This window comes from Lactuca virosa, chromosome 4 (genome assembly GCF_052849685.1).
Source record: "Lactuca virosa cultivar CGN04683 chromosome 4, Lactuca_virosa_CGN04683_v6, whole genome shotgun sequence".
Lineage (NCBI taxonomy): Eukaryota > Viridiplantae > Streptophyta > Magnoliopsida > Asterales > Asteraceae > Lactuca > Lactuca virosa.
In genome coordinates this window covers 250,058,244-250,077,562 of record NC_136429.1, presented here as the reverse complement: position 1 = coordinate 250,077,562, position 19,319 = coordinate 250,058,244, and the positions used below count along the sequence as shown (strand labels likewise).

At 38.8% G+C, this 19,319-nt stretch overlaps 1 protein-coding gene across 1 annotated transcript; it reads right to left on the bottom strand.

The window, feature by feature from the left end:
* Positions 1–11,551: 11,551 nt before the first annotated feature.
* On the bottom strand, positions 11,552–18,859 carry LOC145108181 (F-box/kelch-repeat protein At1g74510-like). The gene is made up of 2 exons (XM_079045196.1): positions 18,625–18,859; positions 11,552–12,957 (listed from the first exon to the last, which is right to left on the bottom strand). Exon 2 carries the CDS (start codon positions 12,930–12,932, stop codon positions 11,679–11,681), a length of 1,254 nt encoding a protein of 417 aa, XP_078901322.1. The 5' UTR covers positions 12,933–12,957; positions 18,625–18,859; the 3' UTR covers positions 11,552–11,678.
* Positions 18,860–19,319: the final 460 nt, after the last annotated feature.

Below are 19,319 nucleotides of genomic sequence, written 5' to 3'. Positions count from 1 at the left end.
GTGGATACTTCTGTTTCATCTGATCTTCGCGCTCCCAAGTGAATTCGGGTCCTCGCTTGGCATTCCAGTGAACCTTCACTATCGGGATGCGACTTTGTTTCGTTCGTTTGATCTCTCTATCCATGATTTCGACTGGTTCTTCCACGAAGTTCAGGTTCTCGTTGATCTCAATCTCGTCGAGAGGAATCGTAAGGGTTTCGTCGGATACGCATTTCTTATGGTTTGAAACGTGGAAGACGGGATGAATGTTGCTAAGTTCTTGCGGTAAACGAAGTTTGTAGGCTACGGGACCGATCCTAGCGAGGATCTCGAAGGGTCCTATGTATCTTGGATTTAGCTTTCCACGGTTTCCGAAGCGTATCATGCCTTTCCAGGGTGATACGTTTAGCAGGACACGGTCTCCAACCTGGAACTCCAAGGGTTTTCGTCGTTTATCGGCGTAGCTCTTTTGTCTATCTCGTGAGGCTTTGAGTCGTTCCCGGATTTGTACGATCTTTTCGGTGGTTTCGCGGATGATTTATGGCCAGTGAGAGTGCTGTCAGGGACTTGCCCCTTGGATAGCTGCGTGTCGCCCACCTCAGCCCAGCACAGAGGGGATCTGCACTTGCGACCATAGAGGGCTTCGAAAGGCGCAGCCTTGATGCTGGTATGGTAACTGTTGTTGTAAGAAAATTCGACCAAGGACAAATGAGTGTCCCACGACTCACCGAAGTCAATGACACATGCTCTCAACATGTATTCCAAGGTCTGGATGGTTCTCTCACTCTGCCCATCTGTCTGAGGATGGTAAGCTGTGCTCATATCCAGCTTAGTTCCAAGAGCCTTCTACAGTGACTGCCAGAACCTCGAAGTGAACCTGCTATCTCGATCGGAGATAATGGACACAAGCACACCATGCAGTCGAACTATCTCTCGGATGTAGATTCGCGTGAGTCTCTCCATTTTGAGGTTTTCCTTGATCGGCAGGAAGTGGGCGGATTTAGTCAGTCGGTCGACAATTACCCAGATAGCGTCGTGCCCACTCGGAGACTTGGGCAATTTGGTGATAAAATCCATAGTAATTCTCTCCCACTTCCACTCAGGTATCTCCGGCTGGTGGAGTAGACCTGAGGGCTTCTGATATTCGACCTTCACCTTGGCGCAAGTCAGGCACTTGCCCACAAAGGTAGCGATCTCTGCTTTCATGTTCGGTCACCAATACATTTTCTTGAGATCGAGGTACATCTTGTCCGAGCCTGGATGAACGGAGTATCTAGTCTTGTGAGCTTCGTTCATTACAACCTCTCTGTAACCACCGAACTTTGGGGTCCAGATCCGGTCCATTAAATAATAGACTCCGTCTCCCTTGATCTCTAGGTTCCTTTTCATTCCTCTCAAGGCTTCCCCCGACATGTTCTCTGGTTTTAAGGCTTTCAACTGAGCCTCCTTGATTTGCGCGGATAAATGGGAATGGATAGTCATTGTCAATGCCTTCACTCTACGACCTGAGTACTCCTTCCAGCTGAGGGCATCTGCCACCACATTGGCCTTGCCGGGATGGTAGCGGATTTCGCACTCGTAATCGCTGAGTAGCTCAACCCATCGCCGTTGTCTCATGTTCAGCTCCTTCTGGTCGAAGATATGCTGCAGACTTTTATGGTCAGTGAAGATAGTGCACTTGGTTCCATAGAGATAATGTCTCCATATCTTCAATGCGAAGACCACTGCTCCCAATTCCAGGTCATGCGTTGTGTAGTTGACTTCGTGTGCTTTCAGCTGTCTTGAGGCATAAGCAATGACTTTTCCCCGTTGCATGAGCACACAGCCTAGGCCCTGATTGGATGCATCACAGTAGACAACGAAGTCCTCCGTCCCTTCGGGCAGGGACAAGATAGGTGCACTGCACAGGGCCTGCTTCAACGTCTGGAACGCAGTGTCTTGATTTTCACTCCAACAAAAGGGTACGTCTCTCTGAGTCAGAGTGGTTAAGGGTTTGGCAATTCTGGAGAAATTCTGGATAAATCTGCGATAATAGCCAGCGAGACCCAAGAATTGACGGATTTCTGTGGGTGTCTTCGGTGCTGACCAGTTCTCTATCACTTTGATTTTGGAGGGGTCCACGTGTATGCCTTCCTCGCTTACCACGTGACCTAGGAAGGTTACTTTTCGAATCCAGAATTCACACTTGGAGAATTTCGCGTACAGCTTCTCTGTCCTTAGGGTTTCCAGCACCGATCTCAAGTGCTGTCGATGATCTTCCTCACTTCTAAAATAAACAAGTATATCGTCGATAAACACGATTACGAACATGTCCAGGAAAGAACGGCACACCCGATTCATCAGGTCCATGAATACCGCCGGTGCGTTGGTTAGACCGAAGGGCATTACTACAAATTCGTAGTAACCATACCGAGTCCGAAATGTTGTCTTAGGAACATCACTCTCATGGAATCGTAGCTGATGGTACCCTGATCTTAGGTCTATTTTGGAGAAGTAGCTGGCTCCTTGAAGTTGATCGAAAAGGTCGTCGATTCGAGGAAGAGGGTAATGGTTTTTGACTGTAAGCTTGTTCAGTTCGCGATAGTCAATGCACATCCGAAAGGATCCATCCTTCTTTTTCACAAATAAGATTGGGGCTCCCCAGGGTGAGGAACTCGGTCTGATGAATCCTTTGTTGAGAAGCTCATTGAGCTGACTGGATTACTCCTGCATTTCTGCTGGCGCTAATCGGTATGGGGATTTACCTACGGGGGTAGCTCCGGGGACTAAGTCGATGCGAAACTCGTCTTGGCGCTCGGGAGGGATTCCCGGGAGATCTTCAGGAAAAACATCGGGAAAGTTGCAGACTTCGGGGATGCTCTCGAGGTCTTTAACTTCCTGCTTCTCGTTAATGACATGGGCTAGGAATCCATGACACTCCTTTCGCAGAAGTTTCTGGGATTTGATGCACGAAACGATACGGAGGTTTGAACCGAGCTTATCGCTGTAAATCATGAGAGTTTCATCAGAGGAAAGATTGAGACGGATGGCTTTTTCATAACAAAGGATATCAGCATGATTGGGGCTCAACCAATCCATGCCGATGATGACATCAAAGCTTTTTATGGAAACTGGCATAAGGTCGATAGGAAAAGAATGATCGTTCAAGGTAAGGGTACAACCTACGTATATATCATTAGTGCTCTCTTTCTCACCGCTCCCTTTTGCTGGCTCAGGAGCGGCCGTCACATTATCAAGATCAACTCCGTGATCTATGAGAGTCTGCGCCAAACACTTAGCGCTGTCAAATGTGTTTGGCCTAGCAGCCAAGACATTTCCTTTGGTGGGTTGTGTCAGTCCCCAAGTGTATCTCTCAATCTTTTTGCTTTCCGGGGTGACCATTCCCGGGAAAAGAAGTACTAGGTCTTCAAACCTAGAAGTGTAGACAGCAATGTCGGATTCCTTCATCTTTAGGTTCCAGAGTTCGTGCTCTAGTTTCTGCATCTCGCCCCGTGGGCAGTACTTAGCTAGCATGAATTCCTTTAAACTTTCCCAACCCATAGCATTCGCCACTGGCAGGGTTAGGGATTTGACTCGACCATTCCACCAGGTCAGTGCTCTGTTGGCGAAAGTGCAAGCGGCGAATTTTACTTTGTTGGCTTCAGAACAGGAACAGATTTCGAAAATGGACTCGATCTTCTCGAACCATTGGGTCAGGGCAATAACCCCTCCTTTGCCGTCGAAGGATGTGGGTTTCGCGTTCATGAAGTCCTTATAGGAACACTCCTTCTGGTGTCCCTGACCACCTTCATGATTTTGGGGATGAGTACCACCTCCCTGCCCGCCAGATCCGCTAGGATTAATCTGTGACATCACGACAGCCACAGCAGCAGTAACAGTTTCCTGGAACATAGCGGGATCGAACTGAGGGGGTGGTGGTGGTGGTGGAGTGTCGTCATTTCTTCTTATGGGTCTTCTTCGGGGAGGCATCTTGTTCTAGAAACAACCAGGAAGAAGAGGATGGTAAGTCCTCAAGATATATGAAACAAGATATATCCCATCCTGATAATAAAGTGTTCTACCAAGCGATAAGCAAATAAAGGTTACTAATGCAAGTAAGTTATCGCTAAGAAACGAATAGGTAGCAACACTAGGAATGAATTTCTACAATGTATTCGACTCTGGCTAAAATACTCTTACAGTATTTTAAGTTGTATGTTTTGTTCTTTTGATACTTTGTTGTATGGACACTAGGTAAGTTTTAGGCCTGTTGCAACACCAAAGTCACTCCCAAGCACATGTTGGTCATGTCTCGAATAAATATAGTTGATCAGGTTATATTGACCCTAGACATGATTACATAACTGCCCAGGTTTAACCGCAGTGTTCAACATCCAAAATACTTTTGTTTTGTTCTACTCATGATATTGTTTCTGGTATGTAGGTATACTTGTATACTTTTTGCAAAAATACTTGTATATTAAAAGTATACTTTTAGTTCAGAGCACTTCGGCCCCTTAGTGTTTATAGTTGTATACCATGTAAGGTTCGGTATACTTAGTTCACTATAAACAATAGCTCTGATACCAATCTGTCACACCCCCGAACCGTCGGAACGGACGGCGGAAACGTCCGGGGGCGGGTGACGTCATTTGTAGTATCAAAACAGTTGTATCATAGCAAGCGAAGTAAACACAACCATTACATTAATATGATTATTTACATCGGTTTGAAAACATAGTTTTGTACATAACAGTATATAACGAAAGTAAAAGACATGACTCCAAATGCTCCGTCTTCTCCAAAAGTTGGCAAGAGTACCTGCCTATTGTTGCCCTGAGAATACAAGCAGTTTTAAAATATCAACATAAAGCTGGTGAGTTCCTAAGCGTTTAGTTCTGGTGAAAGAAATGTTTCTTTGATCCTTTGAAAAGTGTTTCCCGAGAAAATCCTATATTTTCTTATGAAAGATGTTTGATTATCCATTTGTTATTTGTTTAACAGCCTGTTTATGTAATGTTGAGTTATCCCAGGAAAATCCTATATTTTCCTTAAAAGTTGATAGCTGGTTATCTGTTCTTGTCTGAGGTGTACAAGTATCTACCATACTTGTATCGTTAGATGTAGTTTCCTTGAAAAACCCTGTTCGCTCCATGTGAGATGTATTAGCCTTATTACATAAATAAAACTAATAAATATGTGGTGAACTAAATCCTAAGGGTATTATTAATACCCTCTAGTAATCAAATCGGTTATTACTTTGAAGTTAGTTCACTTGTTTCATTATTACAAAAGTAAATTATGTTATCTAGGTTGTGAGTGTCATAACCGTACTTAGACTTGATATGGCACGTAACGGGGCCAATATCTTTTTATGACTTTGTCACCCCTGGACCTATCGGTCCAACTGTAGCTAGCAGTAAGGTGTGGGATAGTCGGTCCCGTATAGATGTATACACAACAGTCACGCTCTCCCTACAAGAGATTCTGGTTACAAGTGTTAGTCCTACACTCTCGAATTCGGTGGGAGTGTTACCAAGGACGTGTCTCCAACTTTAGACTAACAATTTGCATGTAATAATACCGAAAATCCTGTTTATGAGTTGTATGAATCCTTTATAAAGTATCACATTTTATGACAAGATTCACAAGTTCATTGTTTTAGTTTTGAAAACTGTTTCTACGAGTTGATTTCTTAATCGTTTGGTAAAACTGTTTTCTGTGTTAAAAGCATATTGAACATATAATTATTTTATACAAAATAATATAACTTGAGCACATGTTTCCTTGTACTTTTGCTTGTATTCCCCCCTGAAAACATGAAAAACTCGGAAAAGCGTAGGGGTATGAACTTACTGTTTGACGTGGGATTCGAGTGTAAGTTGTTAGGAATTGCTGAGTGTCAAATATAACCTCGGGCACAAACGAATCCTATTTAGCATGTAAAAGTACATATATGCATTAGGTGAGGGCATAACACTAGTTGTTATGGAAAGAACCACCTTAGGGACTAGGAAACACTTAAAACTAAGTGTTAAAATTACATATGATTTGAAAATGGGGAGTTTGCGGTCGTAAAAGGAGTGTAGGGTCAAGGGTTTGCGGCCCAACAGGGTTTACGGCCCATATGTTTACGGCCCAAGTGTTTGCGGTCCATGGGTTTACGGTCCTAAACACTTGGTGAAAGGTGCGATTTTCGGTGTTTCAAGGTCCTTTCTAGCCTTCTGGAAGTGTTCTAAGCCTCGTACCCAGTTCAAGGAAGAGTTTAAATGTTAATAATCGACCAAAAATGGAGTTTACGGCCATTGAAGGGTGTACGGCCGTAAACACTCAGTTCATGCGTTTCAGGTCGATTTTTAGGCGAAAATCGATGGTTTCTAGTAGATATCAAGTACAGATGGTAGTTACTTACTGTTAAGAAGCTTGGAATGAGGTTTTTAGCCACAAAGAACTAGTGTGTGTTCTTGGTGTTCTTGGTGAGAGAGAAAATCTAGAAAATGTTGAAATTTAGGAGATAAGACATGGATTCATCACTAGAATAAGGATAGAAACACAATCAAAGTGAAGAATCACTTACATTCTTGAGGATCCTTGAGCAAACTCGAAGTTTGTAGTGAGAGAGAGAGAGAGAGAGAGTAGAGAGAGAGAGAAAGCTTCTGGAGTGTGTAAAGTGAGAAATGAAGGTCACTCATCCCTTATATAGGGGTGAGTTTACGGCCACGGGGTGGGGTGGAGGGTTTACGGCCGTGAACAGGGTTTACGGTCGTAAACAGGGTTTACGGTCGTAAACTGAGTTTGCGGCCGTAAACCCCTCTCGAAGGGTCGTTTGGCCCGGATGCTATGCTTTAACTTAGAAAACCTCGTTTTTGAATCCAAAACTCGATCGAAGTGAGCTTAGAATATTCCGTTAGACCAAAAATAATACTAATGTGAACGGAAATAAATCCGAATTGATTTATTTAAAACGCGAAGTCCTTCCCACACTAAGGAATTTGACGGAATTACATAAAATCTCAAATTTTATTAACGAAAACTGGGTAAGGATAACGGAAAAAGTTTCGGGTTGTCACATCATCCCCCCGTTAGAGGGAATTTCGTCCCGAAATTCGAACATAGAATACAAATCATGGATTAGGAAAGAGATGCAGATACTTATGTTTCATCTGATCTTCGCGCTCCCAAGTGAATTCGGGTCCCCGCTTGGCATTCCAGTGAACCTTCACTATCGGGATGCGACTTTGTTTCGTTCGTTTGATCTCTCTATCCATGATTTCGACTGGTTCTTCCACGAAGTTCAGGTTCTCGTTGATCTCAATCTCGTCGAGAGGAATCGTAAGGGTTTCGTCGGATACGCATTTCTTAAGGTTCGAAACGTGGAAGACGGGATGAATGTTGCTAAGTTCTTGCGGTAAACGAAGTTTGTAGGCTACGAGACCGATCCTAGCGAGGATCTCGAAGGGTCCTATGTATCTTAGATTTAGCTTTCCACGATTTCCGAAGCGTATCATGCCTTTCCAGGGTGATACTTTTAGCAGGACACGGTCACCAACCTGGAACTCCAAGGGTTTTCGTCGTTTATCGACGTAGCTCTTTTGTCTATCTCGTGAGTCTTTGAGTCGTTCCCGCATTTGTACGATCTTTTTGGTGGTTTCGCGGATGATTTATGGGCCAGTGAGAGTGCTGTCAGGGACTTGCCCCTTGGCTAGCTGCGTGTCGCCCACCTCAGCCCAGCACAAAGGGGATCTGCACTTGCGACCATAGAGGGTTTCGAAAGGCGCAGCCTTGATGCTGGTATGGTAACTGTTGTTGTAAGAAAATTCGACCAAGGACAAATGAGTGTCCCACGACTCACCGAAGTCAATGACACATGCTCTCAACATGTATTCCAAGGTCTGGATGGTTCTCTCACTCTGCCCATCTGTCTGAGGATGGTAAGCTGTGCTCATATCCAGCTTAGTTCCAAGAGCCTTCTACAGTGACTGCCAGAACCTAGAAGTGAACCTGCTATCTCGATCGGAGATAATGGACACAAGCACACCATGCAGTCGAACTATCTCTCGGATGTAGATTCGCGTGAGTCTCTCCATTTTGAGGTTTTCCTTGATCGGCAGGAAGTGGGCGGATTTAGTCAGTCGGTCGACAATTACCCAGATAGCGTCGTGCCCACTCGGAGACTTGGGCAATTTGGTGATAAAATCCATAGTAATTCTCTCCCACTTCCACTCAGGTATCTCCGGCTGGTGGAGTAGACCTGAGGGCTTCTGATATTCGACCTTCACCTTGGCGCAAGTCAGGCACTTGCCCACGAAGGTAGCGATCTCTGCTTTCATGTTCGGTCACTAATACAGTTTCTTGAGATCGAGGTACATCTTGTCCGAGCCTGGATGAACGGAGTATCTAGTCTTGTGAGGTTCGTTCATTACAACCTCTCTGTAACCACCGAACTTTGGGGTCCAGATCCGGTCCATGAAATAATAGACTCCATCTCCCTTGATCTCTAGGTTCCTTTCCATTCCTCTCAAGGCTTCCCCCGACATGTTCTCTGGTTTTAAGGCTTTCAACTGAGCCTCCTTTATTTGCGCGGATAAATGGGAATGGATAGTCATGGTCAGTGCCTTCACTCTACGACCTGAGTACTCCTTCCGGCTGAGGGCATCTGCCACCACATTGGCCTTGCCAGGATGGTAGCGGATTTCGCACTCGTAATCGCTGAGTAGCTCAACCCATCGCCGTTGTCTCATGTTTAGCTCCTTCTGGTCGAAGATATGCTGCAGACTTTTATGGTCAGTGAAGATAGTGCACTTGGTTCCGTAGAGATAATGTCTCCATATCTTCAATGCAAAGACCACTGCTCCCAATTCCAGGTCGTGCGTTGTGTAGTTGACTTCGTGTACTTTCAGCTGTCTTGAGGCATAAGCAATGACTTTTCCCTGTTGCATGAGCACACAGCTTAGGCCCTGATTAGATGCATCACAGTAGACAACGAAGTCCTCCGTCCCTTCGGGCAGGGACAAGATAGGTGCGCTGCACAGGGCCTGCTTCAACGTTCGGAACACAGTGTCTTGATTTTCACTCCAACAAAAGGGTACGTCTCTCTGAGTCAGAGTGGTTAAGGGTTTGGCAATTCTGGAGAAATTCTGGATAAATCTGCGATAATAGCCAGCAAGACCCAAGAATTGACGGATTTCTGTGGGCGTCTTCGGTGCTGACCAGTTCTCTATCACTTTGATTTTGGAGGGGTCCATGTGTATGCCTTCCTCGCTTACCACGTGACCTAGGAATGTTACTTTTCGAATCCAGAATTCGCACTTGGAGAATTTCGCGTACAGCTTCTTCGTCCTTAGGGTTTCCAGCACCGATCTCAAGTGCTGTCGATGATCTTCCTCACTTCTAGAATAAACAAGTATATCGTCGATAAACACGATTACGAACATGTCCAGGAAAGAACGGAACACCCGATTCATCAGGTCCATGAATACCGCCGGTGCGTTGGTTAGACCGAAGGGCATTACTACAAATTCGTAGTGACCATACCGAGTCCGAAATGTTGTCTTAGGAACATCACTCTCATGGAATCGCAGCTGATGGTACCCTGATCTTAGGACTATTTTGGGGAAGTAGCTGGCTCCTTGAAGTTGATCGAAAAGGTCGTCGATTCGAGGAAGAGGGTAATGGTTTTTGACTGTAAGCTTGTTCAGTTCGCGATAGTCAATGCACATCCGAAAGGATCCATCCTTCTTTTTCACAAATAAGATTGGGGCTCCCCAGGGTGAGGAACTCGGTCTGATGAATCCTTTGCTGAGCAGCTCATTGAGTTGACTGGATTTCTCCTGCATTTCTGCTGGCGCTAATCGGTATGGGGATTTAGCTACGGGGGTAGCTCCGGGGACTAAGTCGATGCGAAACTCGACTTGGCGCTCGGGAGGGATTCCTGGGAGATCTTCGGGAAAAACATCGGAAAGTTGCAGACTTCGGGGATGCTCTCGAGGTCTTTAACTTCCTGCTTCTCGTTAATGACATGGGCTAGGAATGCATGGCACTCCTGTCGCAGAAGTTTATGGGATTTGATGCACAAAACGATACGGAGGTTTGAACCGAGCTTATCGCCGTAAATCATGAGAGTTTCATCAGAGGAAAGATTGAGACGGATGGCTTTTTCATAACAAAGGATATCAGCATGATTGGGGCTCAACCAATCCATGCCGATGATGACATCAAAGCTTTTTATGGAAACTGGCATAAGGTCGATAGGAAAAGAATGATCGTTCAAGGTAAGGGTACAACCTACGTATATATCATTAGTGCTCTCTTTCTCACCGCTCCCTTTTGCTGGCTCAGGAGCGGCCGTCACATTATCAAGATCAACTCCGTGATCTATGAGAGTCTGCGCCAAACACTTAGCGCTGTCAAAGGTGTTTGGCCTAGCAGCCAAGACATTTCCTTTGGTGGGTTGTGTCAGTCCCCAAATGTATCTCTCAATCTTTTTGCTTTCCGGGGTGACCATTCCCGGGCAAAGAAGTGCTAGGTCTTTAAACCTAGAAGTGTAGGCAGCAATGTCGGATTCCTTCATCTTTAGGTTCCAGAGTTCGTGCTCTAGTTTCTGCATCTCGCCCCGTGGGCAGTACTTAGCTAGCATGAGGGTAAGGGAGAACATAGTGATGGTGGTGCACATACGAAGGGTGATGGTGATATCGATCTAAGATAGAGGCGGCGATGGTTGCTGTGATGATGGAAGAGAAAGAAAGAGTAGATATGTGGTCGTTTCATGAATGGTGTGCCGAGGCGGTGAACGGAGAAGAGAGAAGAGAAAGAGAGATGGAGTGGTGGTCTTCATCTGGTGACCTGGTTTCAATGATGTAGAAGGAAAAGGGAAAATGAAGGGGAAGGGTGCGCAGGAGGGGTGGGGTTTTTAATATCTTTGTTTTAAATCTAAAAAAATGATAAATAAATAATAAATAATAAATAATAAAAAAGAAATTATTAAAGGTAAAAGAGTAACTTTATGTCCGGAGGGACGACCCGAATGAAAACATAATTATTTAGGAACAGTCCGAATTAAAATTTGAAAATAAGGACTAAATGTGTTTTTTTGACCCAACCAAGGGAGATTCGTGTAAGAAGAAAGTAAATACTACTCTAACATTCTTAAAATTAATACAAATAAATGGTTTCCTAATTGGAGTGTAAAAAAGGTATTGTAGTCACGTTTCTTCAAAGAAAAATAAAAAGAGATGATTGGCTGATTGCAACTTTTAAAAAAAAGAAAAGGACAAATTTAGCTTAATTTTAATAAATATTGTCTTAAATTTAACCAAAAAAAAATTAAAAAAAGAACATCAGTTTTTCTTTTTGAACGTAGGTGGAGCCGTATTGGCTACTACGATGTTTGGCCATTACTTATTTGTTTTTGTTTGTTTTTTTTTTCTAAAGATAAATTTATTTTATTTGTAAACTATTTTTATATTTAACCCTCGAACTCAATAAAAAACAACATTTGATATTGCTGGGCTAAAAATACCACGGAATAAAAATAAATAAATAATAATAATAATAAAAAAATTGGATTTTTTTATATATTATAGTCAAAAATCACAACTCATTAAACAAAATCACATCCCAAATGCATAACCTGCATTTGATTAAATCTTCATAGATAATTAGAAAATTATGTTAGATTTTTTTTTTCATAGATTTGAAAAAAAAAAAAACATTTCGGAAATTTAACATCCCATCACCGCACAATTATAAACAAATCCACTTGAATGTTTTCTAGCAAGCAAATTCCATTCAGGCGGGTTTTCATCCGGCCTCCAAGAATTCAATTCAATCATTCCGCCATACGCCGCCCTAGGCCCGCCGATAACAATAAGCTCATCACCACAAGCTCTAAAAGCAAGCCCCCATCCATTCATAGAACTCGCCTTTTCCGGCAACCCCGCAACCCTAACCCACACATTCCTCCTTTTATCATATCTCCTCACTTCCTGTTCTTCATAAAACCCCGCATACAATTCATCCTTCACAACCGCCACTAAAGGCGGAGCTTTACTCATCGCCGGCGCATCCTTTCCGGCCGCCACCGGAAACATACCCGGAATCACAGTCCAAACCCTAGTTTCGAAATCGTAAACCTCCCCACACGTAAGTTCGTTGAAATTTTCGTCAATTCCACCAATTACGTAAAATTTCGAATCCATAAACACCCCAGAACACATTTTCCTTCGTTTATTCATGCTATTAAGACTCACCCATGTCCCGATTTCTGAATTGTAAAGCTCGGCCGAGTTCAAGATCTTACCAGACGGAGAACACCCGCCGGCGACAATGGCGATTTCGTTGAGACTTGCGGAGGCGAAAAGACATCTAGGGGTAGTGGTTTTGATTCCCGGTGACCATGAATTTGTTAAGATGCTGTATTTGTAAACGACATGTGTGTCGATTTCTTTTCCGAATACAAGAAGCTCTGTGCCTACTGCTAATGATTCTTTATCTGAACACATGAAGCATTCATTGCAGTCCATGGTGGGTAATCGCATCCATCTATGGCGGATTGGATCAAAAGCTTCCCATTTGAAAAGATTACACGAGAAGTAAACCCAATGTTCGGTTATACCCATCTTTCTTCTAAGTTTATACAGTTCGCCATTTCGAATTAGGGTTCGGAATTTGCGATTTAGTGAGGCGATTGAACCATAATCGGATCTTGAACTGTGTAAAAGGCAGTTGATTGTGAGGTCGAGGCCGATTTGGTTGATTAATGAAGTGGAATCTGAATGATTGTTGGCGTCTTGTTGTTTTTTGGTGTTTGATTTGTTGGGTTCAGAGTGTGAAATGACGAAAGTACCCTCGGATGTCTTTGAAGTCTTTTTCTTTGAAAGTGAGGTGACACAGAAGGCATTGTAAGTCCACTTGCTTTCTTGTTCACAAGCACTTGGTAAATCTCTTGAAACAAGGAAAGTTGGACCTTCTAACATGATGTGTGTTTGAAAGAAAGAAATCCTGTTAATTACAAATGAATCTAATCAAATATATTTTTCATAGGAATTGAAATTTGGTAAGAAATGATAGTTTAAAAATTGTTTATAAGGTAAATACCTTATTAATATGTGTATCGAAATTTTTTATGAAAAACATCAGATTTTAATTTATTTTTTCTTGAAAAATCTTTACATTTAACAATTTTTTCGAAAAAAAACCAAATTGTAAAAAAAATGAAAAAATGCAAAATATATTTCGGGAAAAAAATAAATTTAAGTTAAATCCGGAAAAAACAATTGATTCATCTATATAAGATACAACATCTTATAGTTATTGTATGAATGAATAAACATATATATTTGATGTTAATTAATCAATTTTTTTAAATATAAGATCTTATGAGCATGATAAGTCATTGGTTTATTGGAATGGTTAGTTAAATGCCTGGTTTACATTTAATATGGAGTTTATAAATCTTTTAAATGTTCAATTGATAAGAAAAAAACAAACTTTTATTTAATGTTTTGTGAATATGTTCTATTCAATTTTGTAGATTTCAATTAATTATTGAAATCAAATAATAAAGTTGTATGAAAACATGTTCATGTGGTTATTCATTAAACATTATACAATTTAATGTGTTCAAACGTCATATCGAACACTAAAAATAACAAAAAAAGCTATCTTTAAAGTGTTTTAAATAATTAATAACTGTAGTGGTTTAAATAAGAAAAAAAAAGATGGATCCATATGGTATGACCACTATGAACTACACTACATTTGTAGAATTTTAAGATGATATGCTAACTATTCTTAACTAAATCATATTTGTAGTGGTGCACTAAAACATTAATAGATGAATAATGTCATAAACAGTAATGAACGTTTTTTTTTTCAACTAAACAATAATTTTTTTAATTAAAGACTATTGTTTTACGAAACTACTATTCATAACTAAATCTACTTGTAGAGGGCACAACATTAATTCATAACTAAATCATACTTGTAGAGGGCACAACATTAATAAATGGGTTATGACATAAACTAATAATGACATGTTTTTTTTCACTAAACAACATTGTTTGTTTTAGGAAACCACTATTTAGAACTAAATCATACTTGTAATTATGCACTACAACATTAATAAATAGGTTATATCATAAACACGTAACGAACAATCTTTCTTTTTCCACTATGCACCATTATTTTAAGAAATTACTATTCAAAACTAAATCATACTCGTAGTTGTATCCTAAAATATTAATAGATGTTATAAACTAGTAAGGCTTTTTTTTTTTTTTTTTCATTAAGGTCGGTCGATGGGAACACTGCACACCATGGTAGATGACATGGTAAGTGTATTGTACAGTGAACACCACACCCTCCGGATGAGGGGTAGTGCGGTGAATCCCCCACAAGTGAAAACTATACTGCATTTTATTAAACTTTTTTTTCTTTTTTCTTTTTAATTATTATTAAATTATATATATATATATATATATATATATATATATATATATATATATATATATATATATATATATATATATATATATATCAAATTCATAGTTTTTTAATTCCCTAAAAATACAATATAATATTGATATATTATTATACATATTTGAATATTTAAAATATGAGGTGGCATGGTGAAACTGGGGGTGTAAGTGAGCCGAGCTACTCGTGAGCTACTCGGGATCGACTCGTTAAAAGCTTGACTCGAGATCAAATTAAACGAGCCTATATATATATATATATATATATATATATATATATATATATATATATAGGCTCGTTTAGGCTCGATTAGGCTCGCGAGCCCACTAAATTGTTCATGAGCCGAGATCGAGCTTCATTTTAAGGCTTGAATCGAGCTCGAGCTTCATTTTAAGGCTCGAATCGAGCTCGAGCTTCCTCAAAATTAAACGAGCCGAGCTCGAGCTTGGTCAGGCTCGAGCTCGGCTCGGCTCGTTTACACCCCTAGGTGAAACCATTTCCTATTAGTTTTGTGTGGTGAGGAAAGGGTGAGTGGAAAATAATATGATGGTGAAGTAGGGCAAAAATATGGGGCAATTTTCATTAGGTGTCCGTAGTTGAACTGTTCCTGTACGTAACGTAATGTAAAAGTTTTCGAATTTTTTTACCTATTCTGGGTGGTTAATTAATGTCATTATTGGGTAAAGCAGTTTCACGAAATGGTTTTAGTGGCCCCTTAAATTTTTCCTTGTTTGATCTATTCATTTGGTCATCCTAATCTAATATAACTAGTTTAATATGTCACATAACCACTTGTGGATATTGACGTGCCTAGTCACATCCTATATCACGAATACTGGTAGAAGGTACGTCATATTTTATCAACTTGTTTCATCATCAACGCTCTTCTCACAACTAAAATCGTTATTTTAATTCAAATCAAAAGCGTATCAAGAGCCTCTTGCACCACACGTCTCGACTCATGTTCAATTGCACAATCAACTTCACCAAGCAACAAAATCGATGCCTTTTCCAACACCTCACATGCAATCACGATTACCAGTTTCTGCCCCGGTCTTAAATCTACGTCGCCGAGACCTACGTGATTGTCGTATCAAGTTGGTAAAATGCTTATGGTGCGTGTTTACGATTCTTGCCACTTCTTTTATCTCGGTAGATTATATTTTGTTTAATTTTTTTGTCAAAGAGAATTACAGGTTCTTGTTGGACAAACCCTAGTTGGTTCATTAACCATCATAGATTGAAATTTCTCAAATCTTGTCCATATAGAAGAATTTTCCCGAAAATCGGACTATAAATCATAAATTGGAGAAAATATAGTGTTTTTTCGGAACCGGAAATCCCAACTACATACACTATGTATCCGCCATCAATTTTCATGTAGAAATCTATCCGCTCAATGACTTTTGGACTATCTAGGTAACATAAATTGATAATGTCGATAGTGGCATACAATGTGACGAGTTTAAGTGCATATGTTCTATCATTGTCATGAGCATGATCGATGATATTGAAAACCCGAGTGAGAGTTGCTAACGAGAGAATGATGTATTCCTTGATGGTTGTCCAAAGATTGATATTGTGTTTTTACATAAATGAAAGTGTACCATAGTAGAACAACATTGCAAAATTACAGGCGAAGAGGATGAATCTTGAAAACCCGAACATGAATCCTTTAGAGATTCCATGGAGGAAATTTTGTCTATAATTTTTTTAGGTATAAACTATAGAATCTTGATGCTTTGGTTGCAGCAAGAGATGACATGGTAAGGGGTAACCGGTTTACCCCTTCAACATTTCGAAAATGACCATTTAAACCCAAAAAATTCAGTTTGTTCCCTCGTAATGCAAGAGAAAAAATCTAAGGAACCATTTAAAACATTTCGTGAAATTTAATTAAACAATAATGACGTTAACCCTTTTTTTTCACCACCGACCATTGTTTTAATAAATTACCATTCAGAACTAACCATATCTAGAACTAACCATATATGTAGTTGTGCCCTAAAACATCAACAAATGATTTATGTCATAGATTGTTTTTTTTTTTCACTAAAATTTGTTTTATTTTTCAACTAATCACCATTGATTTAAGAAACTATTTTTCATAACTAAATCATACCTGTAGTTGTGCCCTAAAACATTAATAGATGAGTTATATTATAAACGAGTAATGAACTGTTTTCTTTTTAATCAAACACGGTTGTTTTAAGAAACTACTATCAAAATATAAGCAATTGAATCATTATGTTCACAAAGTACCATTATTTCTATAATTTGTATTTGTATATTGGGAACAAAAACAAATAGTTTGTTACCTATTTTTTGGGTATTTTTTTAAAACAATGACATTTTATAAACAAACAAATAGTTTGGTATCCATATTAAAAAATCATTATATCTTAGGTAATTTTGTGGTTAATTGCTTATACTTAATTTTTTCAACTCAGAAATAGTTAACTTCTAACACTATTCAAGATATATATAATGATTTTCCTAAAATTACCGGTAAAATTATTTCAAAATAGATTAACAACTTATCTTGGCCAATTTTACAAGTTAACTTGTAAAATTACTACTAAAACCTAATATAAGAATATTACCGGTACTACCTAATATATGCCAAAATGATTAATTTTGAAATGTTTGAAAATTTTATGGATTAGAAAATGAATAAAACATTGATGCTTAAACCGTAAAACAACCCAAAACATAATGGTTTTATTATAATTTGTTAAAATACCAATTTTGGGTGAAGGTTACAAAAATCATCCCACGAAATAAGCTAAAACATATCAAATTCAATTTGAATGAAATAACAATACCATCCATGATTGTTAAGATATTAATTTGGAACTTAAGATCGTAAGATCCAACAAGCGAATATGATCTATTTGAAATAAGATCTATATTGTTAAGATCCAGACCACGATTTTAAGATCTTAAAACGACCCGATCCCTACATTTTATTATTATATAGTTGAGCCTAAAATATTCGCCCGTAAAACTTCAAATCTAACATCACATGTCGCAAGAGGAAAATGATGTCATTGAGTATCACAACATATTCGTCTTAAATTAGGGAGACCATTATGACTCACATTATTATTCTTTATAATCTTATGTCTTTTGTTATATATGATCACAATTATCTTGTTTCGTTTTCTATTTTTGATGTTTTCTTCAAAATTTTGTAGCTTATAGCAACAAGAATTATATTTCATGGTTAAAAACGTTAAAGCTAACTTCATAGCCAATGTCTTAATCAATATTAAATTATAATGAGTATTACACAAACAAGACACTATAAACAAATTTGAAAACTAGTTCATTTTGATAGGATCTTTCGATTTCTATCCGAATCTTTTACGATAACGATCTTACAAAACATAAAATGATCATAGGTAAGATCTCGATCTTAACAACCTTATCAATGGAGTGTATAAATCCGATATGCCAAAGAATGGAAATTTTGATCGAATTTATTTATGATATTTGGAACTTTTTGTTTTGTATCATGATTATGAAACAATTAAAATAAGATACCCATAGAAACAAAATTAAACTATTCGTTTTGTCCTAATATAATAAGAATATTTGAAATCAGTCTTTAATCATTAATCAACACCCACTACAACAACCCTAAATATCAATCTAAAAGATGTACAAAATGAACTCAAATTTACATAAATTGTAAGTAAAATATTGAAAATTAAAAGAATAGTTAGCAAAAAAAGCCCTATGTTGAAGCTTCCCATGCGAGAGTTTTCTCGAATTTGTTCAAAAGTTAATTGCCATGATTCAAAGTACAAACAATTAATAATCATTCAAATTTTGATAACTGAAATATGTAAATAGGCATAAACTACAAATATCTTCAAGCATATAAGCATAATAAAAAAGATTTATTTATGAAAAAAAAAAGTCTCACACCTCGATTATAATCTAAACAAAATAGAAACTCGATCTGTAGCCACTAGCCACAATCCACAGCGAAAAACCCCAAGATGTAATCAAAACATGCTTGCATGAATTTAGTTGACATATATTATACGTAAAAATTAGCAAAATGTTCCTAGATTAGGGAATTCCCATATTGGGTATTTCCTCAATTTCATCAAAACAGCGTAATCTTACAACAAATTACTAGATAAATCAAAGATGAAAACAAGAAACAGAAAGAAAACTTACAGAATATCACAGAGAATAAAGCTTTATCGAGACTTCGCGATTATATATTCACATATATATTATATGTTTAAGCTGCAAAATTTATTATGGGGACACTTTAATTCCTCACTCCCTACAGCTCTTGATTCCGCTGTCTGTAAGTAAACTAATTTTGAGAATATTTTGATATTTTTGTAAATTTTTGTGGGTTTGGAAAGATGAGAGGAGGAGTATTTATAATAAAACTTATAAAGGCAAAAGGTTGAACAATTTACAAATAGACAAATAGGAGCTCAGCCTTTATATTAAGTGAATTTGTGCAACACGATTTCTAGTTCGAGTCACCAATATATTTTTTTAGTGTATTTGGATTTTGGTAATTAAAAAACCAGCGATGTTAAAAAGTTAGGAAAATATATGCTATTGTATAAAAACAAATCAGGTTGAATATTTTATGTTTTAGACAATAATTTTTCAAGGTTATTCACATATAGATTATACGTTTTAGACAATAATTTTTCAAGGGAATATTAAAAGCATGATTTCTTTTTATGCTTGTTAAACTCTATGATCAAGAAAACATAATTTTATTATGAAATTTAGTTTTGATTGTTTATTAATTTTAATTTTTTTTTTGTGTAAGTTGAATTTATTTTATTCATAGATCGGGAATGGACCGGTGATAAGCTGGGAATGGCTCGGAGGTGAGCCCAAAA

Excerpts from the sequence above, each read along its gene's own strand:
- LOC145108181 (XM_079045196.1), bottom strand. The coding sequence starts at position 12,932 with ATGTTAGAAGGTCCAACTTTCCTTGTTTCAAGAGATTTACCAAGTGCT.